The following is a 15,633-nucleotide window of genomic DNA, read 5'->3' on the forward strand; positions in this document are numbered from 1 at the left end:
CCCAAAGGAGAAGATCATCTTCCCACAATGCACATGGGGCCTCTGCAGCAAATGGGAGCTGCTGGCACCACCAAGTCTGTTCTGGGTAGGACCAGTTTTCAGTGGTGACTCAGGGCCACCACCAGCTTTATAGTGTCTTTGTGCAAATTTGTTTTCAAAAAGCCTTCCCCTTCCTTGGATGCACGGCTTGGTGACACTAGAGTAAGCATGAGCTGGACTTCAGTTTCCACTCAACTCCTTGGCCATGCTCGCTCGCACAGTGATGATCTATACAATCCTCTGGTGCATGACAAACAATGATAGTAGCAGATTTACCGACCCCAGTCCTAGACTCACTTGAAGAACAAAGCCAGCCTGAGTCCCCTGTTTTGACTTATCTGTTGGACTGGATAAACCTCCAGGGTTATGGCACACCCTGGGGAGAGGGGAAGACTGTAGGGAGAGATACTAAGGCTCTATACAAAAAAGACAGGTAGGTGCTTGAGCCGTTGTGTGAACGTAAGAGAAACCTAGTCATTGCTGCCCCCAAATTGTTGAGTTGTTTGCACAAGTTATACTACCTCTCCTGTTCCAAGTCCCTGCTCACTGCATGCTATTCTCATTTGCATGCCATCTGTATAGGTAGATCCTAAGGTCTTTCCTGGTCAGGAGTAAACTGATTATGTTTCTCACTGAATGTTAGCAAGAGGACTTACAGTTTATAAACTGTAATCTCTTCTGAATTTGGACAGTGTGAGTCAATCCTCAAGCATTGGATCTGTTTTGTGGCACTGACTAAATAAATGCCAGATGGAAAATGGGTTTTAACCTAGGCATATGGTAGTAAATAGAACTGAATTCATGCTCTGAAGGCAAGAGTGCCCTGTTGAATTAACAATGTCTGGCATGACTACAGGAGTAAGGAGTAGTTCCTGCCATACATTTGCCAACCCTGGACCACATCAAATTTCTGCAAATGCCTATTAGTCCTTTCCCCATAGCACATATGCCCAGTCTCTTGTACTTTTATCAAACACCATGTCCATTTCCTTGCCCATCTTTCCAATCATGATATCTCCAGCGCTTAGCACCATACCTGCCCTAAGTGGGTGGCTTAATAAAAAAGTGTGAAATGAAAGAAAGATAACATCACTCGTTGGAGCATCTCACAGAGTTATGAGCTTCTCCTTGTTCCCCTAGGACCTCATTTATGCCCTGGGTCCAGCACCTATCACACAGTGCTATAATTACATGTTGGTTGTCTCTCTGTCCCACAAAGTTAGGTACCACTCGAAGTTAGGACCTGTATTATGTTCATCTCTGCATATTCACACCTTATGCATGATGGGCACAAAAGAGAAGCTCTATAAAGTTGTTTGAATAAACAATTAAATTAATGTTTTATAAATGAATCCCCTCACCCAGGCAGTTTCCCTCACCAGAAATGCCTCCTCTGTCCAAGTTGTTCACCAAATTCTATGCATTCTTCCAGTCCTGCTCCCACCAGAGAATGCATTCTGACTTTGCATGTCATAAACCAGCAGCCTTGGCCACACAGGCTTGATGGAAATGGCATGTGAGCACATAAATTATTTAGTTTTGTTGAGAGGTCTTTCCATTAAGATAGGCTGACATTTCTTTATTACTATTTTCTATCTTGAGAAAAATAAAGTTATTTTCATACTGTTACCAAACAAATAGAACCATGACTCATGTAGCTAATTTTGTGTGTTTTTAACAACTCCAGCAATTTCTGACTTTAACAAATACTCCTTCTGAGAAATGAAAGATGGGGTCTTTTGTGAGGTGGATGGTATAAAGAAACCCAAACAAGACTAAAGATATGATTAAGGCTGGGAGCCTGAAAAGCTAATTAGTCATGAGGTCCTAGAGGCAAGTGGGACTTGGGCCTGTTTTAAGCTAGACTGGAACATGCATTTGCAAAGAGGAGGGGCAGGGGAGGCACTCAGAGTTGTTGGACTCCATGAAAGGGAGCCACATGAGAGGCAGTACTCTAGTTCCAAGGCATGTTTGATTCCCTTGAAGCAGTATCCTGAGCTCACAGTGAATCTGGCAGCAAGAAAGGATAGGATCTTGCCGATAGCAAAGACAACTGTCCATTCATATGACAAATATTTTAGTTCCTGTATGTCAGACACAAGTAGTCTCTGGGGGTACAATAGTAAACAGGAGGCACACAGTGGCTGCACACACAAGCTTGAACCCTAGGGAAGAAGAAGGGTTCCAGGCCCCAGCTAAGTGATCCCAGCATCCCATGAGAGCTCCAAACTCAGCCGAACCTCAGTGGAAACCAGGGCAGCAGCCGTGTCATACACAGCACACATAAAGGGGACAGGGGAAAATTGCACCATCTAGAGCACACAGTTGCTTGCCAGCTTCCCCGCCCCCCTCCCCCCGCCCGCCCACCCTCCACTGCTGGATACCAAGTTGGCCTTTAGACCCACCTCTTACTGAGGAACAGATTCCCCATGCACTGTTAGGACAGGCTCTTACTGGCCAGGTGATGAGTATTTGCAGCTGAGTGGAGTTGGATGTGATAAGGTTCGACAGTAGCCTCAGAGAGCTTAAGAAGTAGCTACACTCAAACTCTGCCAGATATGCCTCATAATTACCTAAGCCTGGGCAGGAATGGAATTGCTCATTTGGCTCTCCAGCATTCTTGCTGCCAAGAGTCCACCCCTCAAATTACAGGCAGCTTTTAGAGGTTTTGTTACATCTGTACCGAGCCCCTTTCCTGGTATTCACTAAAATAAAATAAATGTGGTTAAGGTTACATAGGTCCTTTTTAAGCACAAGAAGCCTTGTGTGGCACAAAAAATAGGATTAATTTGTATTTGTGTTGATCTTCATTATTTGCTGTATTTTTAATTGCCTAGGACTGCTGTAAGAACACAAAAACTGAGTGGCTTAAAATACTATAAATTTGTTGTCTCACAGGTCTAGAGACAAGAAGTCCAAACTCAAGGTGTCAGCAGGACCAACAGTTCTCTGAGAGCTCTAGAGGCGATTCCTTCCTTCGCTTTTCCAGCCATCAGGTGGTCGCCGGCAATCCTGGCCATACCTTGGCTTGAAGATGCATTGCCCTAGTCACATGGCCGTCTTCTCCCTGTGTGTCCTCACACTGTCTTCCCTTTGTGTATGTGTCTAAATTTTCCCTTTTTATAAGGATGCCAATCATATCGGATTATCCCCCACCCTAGTGACTTCATTTTAACTTGATTACCTCTGTAAAGACCCCATTTCCAAATAAGATCATATTCTGAGATACTGGGAGTTAAGACCTCAACTATCTTTTGAGGGGGACCACAATTCAACCCACAACATTTCTTAGAGGTAATAAATGGATCTTGAGCCCTGTGCCAGGAATCTAATCACATATTCATTCATTCATTCTCTCTGTCATCACATTCTATGGAAAAGTAAACATGATTTTTTTCAACTTAGAGTGTTTCTAGGATCTTCACCTTTTGAAAATGGAAATAAAGCTGCCTATGCCATTCATTTAGCAATTAAACTCTCTAGACTCTCTAGTGTTTTGTGACATCTCTTAGATTATTTTCTTATAGTTTCTTTTTTTTTTTTTTTTTTGAGACAGAGTCTCACTCTGTCACCCAGGCTGGAGTGCAGTGGCATTCACTGCAACTTCCACCTCCCAGGTTCAAGCGATTCTCATGCCTCAGCCTCCCAAGTAGCTGGAATTACAGGTACGTGCCACCATGCCCAGCTAATTTTTGTATTTTTAGTAGAGATGGGGTTTCGCCATGTTGGCCAGGCTGGTCTCAAACTCCTCATCTCAAGTGATCCACCTGCCTCGGCCTCCCAAAGTGCATTATATTGTTCCTTTACTCCCATATTGATTGACACTGAACATTTCATATATCTGTATCTTAATTGCCCAACTCAATTTTAGACTCACTGAGGGAAGGGCTTCTAGTGGTTCATCTCACAGAGGAACATTCTGGTCACACTTTATGGGCAGAACAAATGATCAAAGCATGTCACCAATATCATCTATGCTTTCCATAACATGCGCTGCTTCAAGAAAAATAACTCTGCCCTTTGGCTTGATAAAAATACTGGTATGGTTATTTTTGCCATATACATAATTCCTGCTGCAATTAAGGTTCCCACACAAAAGGGGGTCTCTTTGTATAATAGGTCCTTAACAAATGGGAGCATATGATTATATGACCATTTGACATTTGGGGTGAAGCTCAAGTGACAAGGTGAGTGGAAAGTCCCTTATTTAATTCTAAAGTTCCATAAAATTCATCCAGTCATCATGGGTTACACATTACTATTGCCAGATTCCAAGAAATGATAAGAAAGCAGAGGCAAGTACCTGCCTCCAGTAAAGGAGGCAGAGGAATAACAAATGACTAGTATAACAGTGTGATTAACTGCTCTCAGAACCTGAGGTCTTTTAGTATGATAGAAGATTCCAAAGTAAAGGTGCTTAATTGATTCAGGGAGCTTAAAACAGAAGGTGACACTTGGGCTAAGAATGAGAGGCTCAGTAAAAATTAGCAAGCAGAGAAAGTCAAGGAGTGAATTTATGAAGGTAACATGGATATTGAGCATTAAAGCACCTACAATTAGTACAAAATTTCTGGAACACAGGTACTATTAGGAGAGTGGTAAATGAGAAAAGAGAGGCTGGCTGAAGCCACATTTCTAAGCAAAGTCTTTACCCTAGAAGTAACAGGGAGCCATTGAAGGATTTTAAGCAAAGAAGTGAAGACACCAGAATTGCTTTTTAGAAATATTACCTCAGCGAGCAATGGGAAGAATGGTTGAGAGGATTGTGAGACCAGAGACAAGGAGGTCATTAGGCGATCATGGTACTAGATTAGGTGAGGGGTAATGAAGGCCCAAACTAAGGAAGTGGCATTGTAAAGGAGTAGAGGAGACAAGACGAGAGTTGCTTAGAACAGTGTCTTTCAAACTGCAGACCCAACCTATCAGTGAGCCATGAAATCAGCTTAATGAATAATAGCCAGGTTTTATTAACAAACGGAAAATAAACTATTGGTGTAACATATAGCTTCTTAGAAAGAATCTGGGCTCTGTAAAAAATTTTCAATTATATATGAAAACATAATTGAGTATTAATATAGATTATAATATAATAATATTTCCACTATTCAATATGGGGATGTTTGTCTGAATATGCATTTATATAAACATGGTTATGAATATATTGACACATAATGTCCAGTGAAGTTTTTCTGAAGGTCATGGATAAAAGTATTTAAAACACACTGGCATAGAAGGTAATATGAAATAGGTCTTGGTAACTATTTGAACAGAATGGGACAGGCTAAAAGAGTATGGCGAGGTTGACTTTGGCTAGTCAGTTTGTGCATGTGTTCGATTTTGGGCACAAAGTTTGAGGAGCTTATGAGCTCCCAAGAGACTCTATCTAGGAAAGAGGCAAGTAATGGGTCTGGAACAGAAGAAAGAAGCCAAGGTTGCAGGTATAGATTTGAGGGTCACTGAAACATTAAGAATAACTAATCCCTTGGGAAAAGACACTAACACCCAGAAAGAATGTATGGAGGGCAAAGAATACAGGACAGAAGTGAGGGAACCCTGGGTCACACCAATGTACAAGGTCACATCAATGAGGAAGAAGGCATGGCCAGGAAGTTATGAGGAAAACCAAAAGCAAATGAGGTACCAAAAACTCAAAGAGGAGAGTTTTAGGGAGACAGAGCCCAACTGTTTAAATGTGGCACAGAAGTCAAAAAAACTGAAGTCTGGCCGGGCGCGGTGGCTCACGCCTGTAATCCCAGCACTTTGGGATTACAGGCCGAGGCGGGTGGATCACAAGGTCAGGAGATCATAGCCATCCTGGCTTACACAGTGAAACCCCCTCTCTACTAAAAATACAAAAAAAGAAATTAGCCGGGCGTGGTGGCGGGCGCCTGTAGTCCCAGCTACTCGGGAGGCTGAGGCAGGAGAATGGCGTGAACCCAGGAGGCAGAGCTTGCAGTGAGTCGAGATCACACCACTGCACTCCAGCCTGGGCGACAGAGCGAGACTCTGTCTCAAAACAACAACAACAACAACAACAACAACAAAAAACCTGAAGTCTGAAGACCCCATGTTTGGTAATTGAAGCTTCCACGAGAGAAATTCCTGGGAAATGGTAGGGCAGAAATGGCATTTGCCTAGAACTAAGGGATTTCTTGTTATGTGGAACTTCAGCGCTAAAACTGAAACAGTCTCAAGCAAACTGGAATGGTTGGTCACCCTAAGACTCAAAATAGTTAAGGTTTATGTAGCAGGTGAGGTAGAAGCAAAAAGTGTAGCTTCTTTTTCAGAGAGTTGACTCTTACGAAAAGATGACGGAGAAATATCTAGGGAGGGATACAGGGCTGAGAGAGCTTTTCACTTACTTATTCCTCTTTGTTCTTTCTTTTAAAAATCATGCTAAACGTTTACTTTGTTCTTTCTTTTAAAAATCATGCTAAACGTTTATTTCTAGCATGAGAGAAAAAAGTGGGGAGCAAGGATGAGGCTGAAGATATGGCTAATAAGGAGAAGATGGAGCAACAGCTTGTCCTCATGAGGCAGGAGGGGCAGGATCCTGAACCATGAGGGCAAGAGAAGGTCCTGCTTGCTGAAGAGAGAAATTGTGTGGAAAAGTGGGGTGGGAAATGGAAGGGTGTCACAACACATGGTTTCCATCTTGTCAGGACCTGGGAGTGAGAGAAGGGATAGGGTGGAGGCTTGAATGGAGATGCGCAAAGGTTTGGGACATGAGGAGGATATAGGAAGACAGTAAAACACATTCCAGGTACCAAGGAACACCCAGCTGAGATGGAGGATCATGACTATGAGGCATGCAAGCATAATTATTATTACCAGGTTAGGATACCCAGCCTGTCCAAAGCCATACAACTACACGCACATTATAGCATATTTCTAGTCTTGAAAAATACCTACCATTGCACTTAAAAAGAATTCTTGGCCAGGCATGGTGGCTCATGCCTGCAATCCCAGCACTTTGGGAGGCTGAGGCGGGTGGATCACTTGAGGTCAGGAGTTCAAGACCAGCCAGGCCAACATGGTGAAACCCCGTCTCTGCTAAAAATACAAAAATTAGCCAGGCATGGCGGCACATGCCTGTAATTCCAGCTACTCAGGAGGCTGAGGCAGGAGAATTGCTTGAACCTGGGAGGCGGAGGTTGCAGTGAGCCGAGATCACGCCACTGCACTCCAGCCTGGGTGACAAGAGTGAGACACTGTCTTAAAAAAAAAAAAAAAAAAAAAAAGAATTCTCTATGGGCAGGGATGTGGCGAAGCAAGAGTTTTTTTTTTTAAAAAAGATTCTAACAGCTTTCAGCAGAAACTGATATAACAGAGGGAACAATAATTTCAGTCCTTGGCAAAACGATTACTAATGGGCAGTACTTACTGTACTACAGTAAGTGGCATGGTCAGACACATTATGTGCCCAGACTGGAAGGCAAAGTGGGGAGGAATAGGGCTACATAGGGACCTGAGTAACAGGATGGATTGGAACCTTGACATAATGCCAAGCCTTGGCTGTCTGCTACTAAGTACTGCCCCCTTCCTCTTAGAGGATATTTATATATACCCTATGCCAAATCACAATAACGCTTTGTGATCGATCATTATCCAGTTTTTCCAATGCATAAACCATGCTTCAATTTGGTTAAGTTACTCGTTTGCTGCAGGTAAATCAGCAGAGATGAGATGCACCTAAGTTGATTTAGCCCCTCCCCTTGGCCTTTCTTATTTGTCACCTATAACAATGAAGATAATAACACCGAAGCACAGGCCTCTGTAGGAAACAAAGGAAATAATGTATATGAAAGCACCAAACACCCCACAGACACTTTCTGTATACATTTCTCTAGCATAGTGGTTCTCAACTGGCAGTAATTTTTCCTCCCAGGGAGACATGAGGTAATAGGGATATTTTTCTATTGTCACAACTAAGGCAGTGCTACTGGCTTCGAATGGGTAGAGGCCAGGGATGCTGCTAAACACTCTACAATGCACAGGATAGCTCCCACAGCAAAGAATTATGACACCCAAAATGTCAATAGTGCTGAAGTTGAAAAAACCTGCTAGTACCGTAATACAGGGAACTGGAAACCACACACATGTACAAAGCACAGGAGAGCCTGGCAAGTAACAGGCAGGTCTTGGTATTAGGACACTTGTATATCTGGATCTTGGATCCACCACTTGCTGTTGACAAGCTGTTTATCTTACCTGAGCCTCAGTTTTCAAATAGGGATAATGACAGTACTGTATTAGTCTGTTCTCACACTGCTATAAAGATACTACCTGAGACTGGGTAATTTATAAATGAAAGAGGTTTAATTGACTCACAGTTCCACATGGCTGGGAGGCCTCATGAAACTTACAATCATGGCAGAAGGTGAAGCAGCAGGAAGGCACGTCTTACATGGTGGCAGGAGAGAGAGATAGCAAGGAAGTGCCACACTTTATAACCATCAGATCTCATGAGAACTCCCTCACTATCACAAGAACAGCATGGAGGAAACCACCCCCATGATCCAATCACCTTCCACCAGGACCTCCCTCGACATGTGAGAATTACAATTAGAGATGATATTTGGCTAGGGACACAGAGCCAAACAGTATCAAGCACCTACATCATGGCAATATTAAGAGGCTCAGTGAGTTAGCTTAAATGCCTGGGATGCGGAAACAGACAATGTTGATATTATTATTAATTAAAGGTATAGCAAGCAAAACAGTAGGAGAGAGATAACCTGTTTTACTACACTAGGTAAGAAAGGAGAGGAGAATTAAGAAATATTACAATGACACTATAGTCTTAGTAACAGTCACAGGGTTATTAATGTTTTCCTACCGTGCAAGTGTATCCTGGATTGTATTCACAACAGTTTAGACAAATTAAATCGTTATTAAGTAATATTCTGTTAGCACAATGGAATTAATCACCTTTAACCACTTTGGAAGAAATTCAATAGACATTAGCTTTCTGGAGTTGCAAAAGTTCTTTTCATCATTAACAGTACTCGTTCTATTTCCTGTGGTGCTTTCTTAAGAAAGGCTTTATTCAGAAGAAAATGACTTACTGATAGCATTTAAAGTTGCATCTACCATTGGTTAATACTCATTTTTTCCAGAAATTCTTTTATGAAAATATCACAATACTTTTGATGTGTGCAAACATGAATCTGGATTTTTACACCTCTTGCGGTAACACTCGGTTTTCAACTAACTCACATCCAGATATTCCTGCAATCAATCCTGGGTGCCTTGAAGCCAAGCAGCTCTCCTTTGCAGCATCATCAGAAGGCAGCCTCTCGCTCAGATGTTCTGGGCGTTGCTCTCTTCATGCCTTTCTCCCCGCAGTTCTGCAGCACCAAGGGCTCCTCTTTTCCCTCCAGCTGCTCACTTCCCACCAGTCTTTCCTCCCCTGCCACTTAACCATCCTGATGGTGCCATGTGTCCTCTCTGCCACATTCATGGCTGGTAAAAATATTTTTTTCCCCAAATCTCCCTCGGACAACAGATCATACTCCTCCCTGCAGAGCCCCTTCAGATTCATCAGACCTGCTATTCAGGGAACAGAAACTCCTTTGGAAACTTCACACCTTTCTTTATGCCCTTCCGTGGGGAGGGTGTGGGTATAAGGACTGAGGAAACACAGGGAGGCAGAAACCAACAGAGGTGGAGGGGGAGCTGTGGAAGGAGAGGAGGAGGGATGGTAAAGAGGATGTACAGCTTGTAAAGGAAAGGGCAATCACCAGGCAAGTAGATAGCCCCCCGCCAAAAAAGGCATGGGACTCACAACTCCGTTTCCGTGTGTAGAAACCATTTATATATACACAGGAGAACCAATCAAGCACTGCCACAGCCTCAAGACATTTTACTTATTTCCCTCTGAGCTACCCAACCAGTTGTGGAGTAGAAGAACATTACCGTCTTCACCCTCTCAGATCAGGAAACTTGATACAAAGAGGTTACAGTTTGCCCACTCTCTCCCTCCCAAAGTGGCTGGAAAATGGGGAAAAGACAGGAGAGAAATGGAACCCAGGTTTGCCAGATTTAAGTCTCCTACCAAAGAGATGTGCAAGAAAAGCCGGCCGAAAGAAATAGAATAATGAGAGGCCAGGCAAAGAAAGAAGGAAAGTAAGCACTGGGACTGTGATAAGGGTGGAAGGAGATGGAAGCAGGAAGCGGGCAGAAGAAAGAGTTAAACGGTGACAGAAGAGAACCCTACCCAAGGACCAGCACAGGAGGTCAGCAGTGGACCACCGGCCTCCTCCCTCAGCCACAGGCTCACCTAACAAAGCTAAGCGACCAGACGGAAAACCGTCCTGTAAGAAAACACCCAAATCAGTAAGTCTCACCCCCATTCTTTTCAATATAGGCTTTAATTCAAAATGCACTCAAGGAGAGGGAAGGGAGGGACTAGGACACTGTTTAGAAGGGGTAATTACACTAAATACACTGACCTTCACTGAAAAATAGAAGGGACAGGTGGCTACAGAAGCCAGCTCTTACCCCTTTTGCCGTCCCCACCCCATACCCCAAACCGTCTTGGTTTCTTGACTCCTCTGGTCCAGTAAGAACCTACCAACGTGTTTGTTTTTGTTTTAACACTTGAGGTTGTGATTAAACAATCCCCAACTCGTCTTCATCTCTTTTTTCTGAAGTTGCTTTTATTAATTGAATTTTTAAAAATCCGGTTTCATCTCCACGTGCATTTTCCCATCGTTCTTTAGATTTAGGAGAAACCCACGGAGGCGCGGCGCTCTCCACAGCCGTCTCTAATGAAGGGAAGCGTGCCTCGAAGTCAGTCCCGGTGCGCCCCCTCCTCCCCCGGCGCCCCTTCCCAAACCCCGTCGGATCTCCAAAGGCTGGAATAGGCGGTGCGGCTGTAGCCCGCGCTGTAATCGTAGGACACCTGATGGGGCGGCGGCGGCGGGGGCAGGGCGCAGTCTGGAAAGAAGGGGGCGAAAGAGGCCAAATGGCCCGGCCCGTCCTCCCCGCCGGGAGAATCCGCAGCGGCGGGGTACAGGGGGCGCAAGGGCTCGTTCAAGGTCAAGCCGCCGCGGGGGGCAGTCAGAGGGGACTTTTTGGTCGGGGGGCAGCTCGGGACGCTCCAGGGCTCGGGGTACAGTAGGTTTCCCACCACTGCCGGCGGCGGCTCAAAGAGGCCGGGCTCCAGCTCCGGGGGTCCCCGCAGTACGGAGGCTCCGGCGGGGAACACGTCGAGAGGCTCCGCGGCAAGCAAGACTGCCGCCTCCGTGCCGGCGCCATAGTCGGGCCCCAGCAGCTCAAAGAGCTCCACGGCCTCCGCGCCCTTCTCCAGGTCGCCCAAGCTCACGTCCGGCCCCGACGGGCCACACCCGCCGCCGCCTGCCCGGGACGGCTCCGTGAAAAAGGACGGAGGCAGATTGCGTGCCCGCAGCGGGACCTTCCTGGCCCCTGGGATCGCCGTGGCCCCCGCGGGGCCTGCCACGTCCCCTCCGGCGCCCCCAGTGCCCGCACCTCCTAGCCCGGCCGCCGGCGCAGCCACCTCACCCCCCGCCGGCTCGGCACCCCCGGGGACGTGGCGCAGCGAGTCGAAGAGCGCGGCCAGACTTCGGCTTTGCAAGCTGGCGGCCGCGGCGGCCTGCGACGCCTCCCGCCGGGGGGCAGCCTTGCCGTGGGCCGGGGCCGCGACTGTCGGGGCGCTAGGGGCGGCCAGCGGCCGTTTGGCTGGCGTGTCGGCGGCGCTCGGGGAGGGCGGGCCGGGGGGCGCGGCGCCCATGAGGCCGCTGCAGCGCTTGATCTGCTTCTGCAGGTACTTGCGGTGGTTCACCTTCCGCTTCGACTTGCCCGGCTTGTCCAGCGCCAGCTTGATGTTGCTGGACGCCGAGTCAATGAAGCTGAGTAGATCGCGGGTGGCCTCGCGCACGTCCCCTCCTTCGGCTCCCGACAGCAGCGCACCCGCCGGAGCCCCGGTCTCATCGTCCTCGAAACAGCAGCCCTTGTCCAGGGCTCCGAAGGCGCCCCCTAGCCCGTCCGGGGAGCCCCCGAAGCCGAAGGGCACGAAAGGGTGCGTGCTGAGGAGCGCCGCCTGCACCGCCATCGCCGCGGCTCCCGGGCTGTCCGCAGCGCTGCCCGTGCGCCCCCGCCAGCTCCTGCCCGCCGCCCAGGCCCAGCTCCCGCCCCAGCGCGGCGCGCGCGGCGCAGCCTACTAGCTCCGGGCCTGGCTTGCTGCGCTGCCTCCCGGGGGAGCTCATTAGGTCTTGTAAGCAAGGGGCGGAGGGAGGGAGCGCGCGGCGACCGCCCCTGTGGTGGAGGGGAGGGGCTTACTTAGCCTGGCTTGGAGGAGTGGGGGGTCGCTTTAGTTTTCTGAGCTTTCTGAAGCTCAACGCCTTAACCCCTTCGTTTCCCTTTGCCCCGCGGCGTTTCTCTTGACTCCTCTAACCGCAAGGGGTGAGGAAGAGATGGCTGGTCCTCAAACTCCAGCTCAGGCCCATGAGGCCGCTGCAGCGCTTGATAGGCTTCTGCAGGTACTTGCGGTGGTGCCTCTCCTGAGGCAAGAAGGCAGGAGTCTAGAGACGTGGGTTTCAGTCCAGCTGTATAACAACACCCACCAGCTTCTGGGCGCTTGCTTCTGCCAGGCGCTGTCCATCTATTATCTCATTTAATCCTTGAACAACAGCCCTGTGAATTACATGTTATCGCCATTCAACAAACGTGGACACTGCACCTCAGGGAGGTTCAGTGAGTTGGCCAAAGTCAGATCTAGCCCATTCTGTCTCCAAAGCCATTCCTAAGCCCTTGACAATACTTGCGTCCTCTCTTGCCCTTGCCTTTCTCATCTATTAAGATGGGGAAGGAAAATGAGTATTTCTTAAAGCTCTAGACCTGATCCTAAGATTCTAACCTGAGTTTTCCCAGGATTCTCAAGCCCAGTGCTCTTTCTTCTTGACTGTTTGCCACTTGATTGTTACGAGTAACAATTGGCTAACAGTAAATTGAGGCCAGCAGTGGCCCATCTTTTATTAATACATAGCAGGAGGCAATGGAGAAAGGAGTCGATCTGGCTAAGCCCCCTGTTACTTGAGAACACTGTGTGTGTATAAAACTCTCAGCATGTTAGAATAAAAGATGGATTGGAACCTCTCCCCTACCTGTCATACCATTTAGGTTATCCCTGGAATTTTCATTGCATTTCAGGGATCATTATGAAGTTCACTTAAAACTAATTTCACCTGGGCAATCCTCTTTGGGATAGATAGAGAAAATGAGCAATAAGGTCATTTTCACAAGAGATTCAGAAAAAGCTTGGGTTCTGGTCTTAGCCACCACTCAACAACCTCATGACTTAGGTTGAAATCCTTGCTCTGCTGAGTGCATGGCTTTAGACAAACCAGCATACTCTCTCTCTGTTTAGCTTACTCATGTTAAATGCAGGTAAAGTTGCCCTCCCCACAGGGCACTTGTGATATTTAAATGATACATTATTCCATAGCCTGGATGAGTATTCACCCTTACTTCTCTGAAACACAAAAAGGTGACTATATCCCTTATGTGTCTTCTGGATCATAGGGTGTTCATGAGCATTAAGTGAGATCACAGATGCTTCTCAATTTGTGATAGAGCAACAACATCCTGATAAACACATTGTAAGTTGAAAATATTGTAGGTTGAAATGCATGTAATACACTGATTCAAGTTGGAAAATCATAAAGTTGAACCATCATAAGTTGGGGACTGTCTCTATATGAAAACACTGTGTGTGTGATAAAGTGTTCTCTAAATAAGTTACTCTAGTTTCGATACAGAGCTTGCATAGGAGAGACATAGACCATCTCTTTCAAAACTCTTTTTATTAAGCCTCACTTTGTAGATGTAGCAAAACCATTTTTGAACACCATGAAGGCACAGCCTTACCAAAGAAAAAAGGCCAGATGGGCCATCAGAGAAATACAAATCAAAACCGCAATGAGATACCATCTCACACCAGTTAGAATGACGATCATTAAAAAGTCAGGAAACAACAGGTGCTGGAGAGCATGTGGAGAAATAGGAACACTTTTACACTGTTGGTGGGACTGTAAACTAGTTCAACCATTGTGGAAGACAGTGTGGCGATTCCTCAAGGATCTAGAACAAGAAATATCATTTGAACCAGCCATCCCATTACTGGGTATATACCCAAAGGATTGTAAATCATGCTGCTATAAAGACACATGCACACGTATGTTTACTGTGGCAGTATTCACAATAGCAAAGACTTAGAACCAACCCAAATGTCCATCAATTATAGACTGGATTAAGAAAATGTGGCACATATACACCATGGAATACTATGCAGCCATAAAAAGAATGAGTTCATGTCCTTTGTAGGGACATGGATGAAGCTGAAAACCATCATTCTCAGCAAACTATCGCAAGGACAGAAAACCAAACACTGCATAGGTGGGAATTGAACAATGAGAACACTTGGACACAGGGTGGGGAACATCACACACCAGGGCCTGTCATGGGGTGGGGGGAGGGGGGAGGGATAGCATCAGGAGATATACCTAATGTAAATGACAAGTTAATGGGTGCAGCACACCAGCATGGCACGTGTATACATACGTAACAAACCAGCACATTGTGCACATGCACCCTAGAACTTAAAGTGTAATAAAAAAGAAAGAAAGAAAAAAGGCCAGATGAACATTTTTCATTTAGAAGATGAAGTAGCCACTTCCCAAACCCACATAGCTGAGCCAAACTTTTTATTTTAAATTCAAATTGGCTCAATTATCATGGACTTTTCATTTGAGTTACACACAGCATTTTGTCCTCCATGGCCTAACTGTCTGTTTTACTCTTGGTGGTATTCGCATTCAGAAAATTGTGCAGACCTGTCACTGATTTGTGCTTCTTCCACTCCAGATATGGATGTCAGCACTGCCCATCCCCTTTCCAACAGGGCCATTCCATAGGCTTCCAGGTCTGGCAGCCAAAAGCACTAACTTTTTTTTTCACCTTCTGTCAACTGAGCACTCTTACAAGTCCTTGGACACCAATTGCACAGTACTCTACATTTAATCGACATCTTATTCTGAAAAAACTCTTAATCCCCAGGGTTATCTAAATCCTAAAATCATATTCGAAATAAATGGAATATGAAAAGCTTCATATGTAAAAGTCTTTCTTCATTTCTATTGGAGTTCTGCACATCAAAGTTGATTTGAAGTTAGATGAGGCCAGGTTCAAATTCTGGCCCTGCCTATTGCTATTGAACTGCTTGGACAAGTCAGTTCATCTTCCAAAGGCTCAAACTCCTTATCTGAAAAAAGGGAATGGTCATAATTGTTCTCAGGGTGAGAATTACATGACGTAACAGGCAAGTAATGCCTCTGAATCTTACTTTTCTCACCTGCACAGTGGAGATAATCTCAACTCCTCAAGGTTGTTGTGAGATGGTATATATAAAAGCACCTCACACAAAATAGCAGTTCAACAAATGTCCATGTTCTTGATTCCTTAGGCCCCACCCATTCCTTACCAACACATTACCCTATGAAACCAGCATCATTTGTCCTTTCCCTCAGCAAAGTGAGTGACTATTTTCAAATGCAAGAGAGTAGCTATACTTGG

The 15,633-nt window shown here is 46.0% G+C and overlaps 1 protein-coding gene across 1 annotated transcript; it reads right to left on the minus strand.

Moving 5' to 3' along the window:
* Window positions 1-10,393: 10,393 nt before the first annotated feature.
* FAM181B (family with sequence similarity 181 member B) lies at window positions 10,394-12,288 on the minus strand. The gene has a single exon (XM_004051892.5). The coding sequence runs from the start codon at window positions 12,113-12,115 to the stop codon at window positions 10,835-10,837; it is 1,281 nt and encodes a 426-aa protein (XP_004051940.2). The 5' UTR covers window positions 12,116-12,288; the 3' UTR covers window positions 10,394-10,834.
* Window positions 12,289-15,633: the final 3,345 nt, after the last annotated feature.

Source organism: Gorilla gorilla, chromosome 9 (genome assembly GCF_029281585.2).
Source record: "Gorilla gorilla gorilla isolate KB3781 chromosome 9, NHGRI_mGorGor1-v2.1_pri, whole genome shotgun sequence".
Classification (NCBI taxonomy): domain Eukaryota; kingdom Metazoa; phylum Chordata; class Mammalia; order Primates; family Hominidae; genus Gorilla; species Gorilla gorilla.

Bases quoted from the DNA above. Each gene is read 5' to 3' on its own strand.
- FAM181B (XM_004051892.5), bottom strand. From the start codon at position 12,115: ATGGCGGTGCAGGCGGCGCTCCTCAGCACGCACCCTTTCGTGCCCTTC.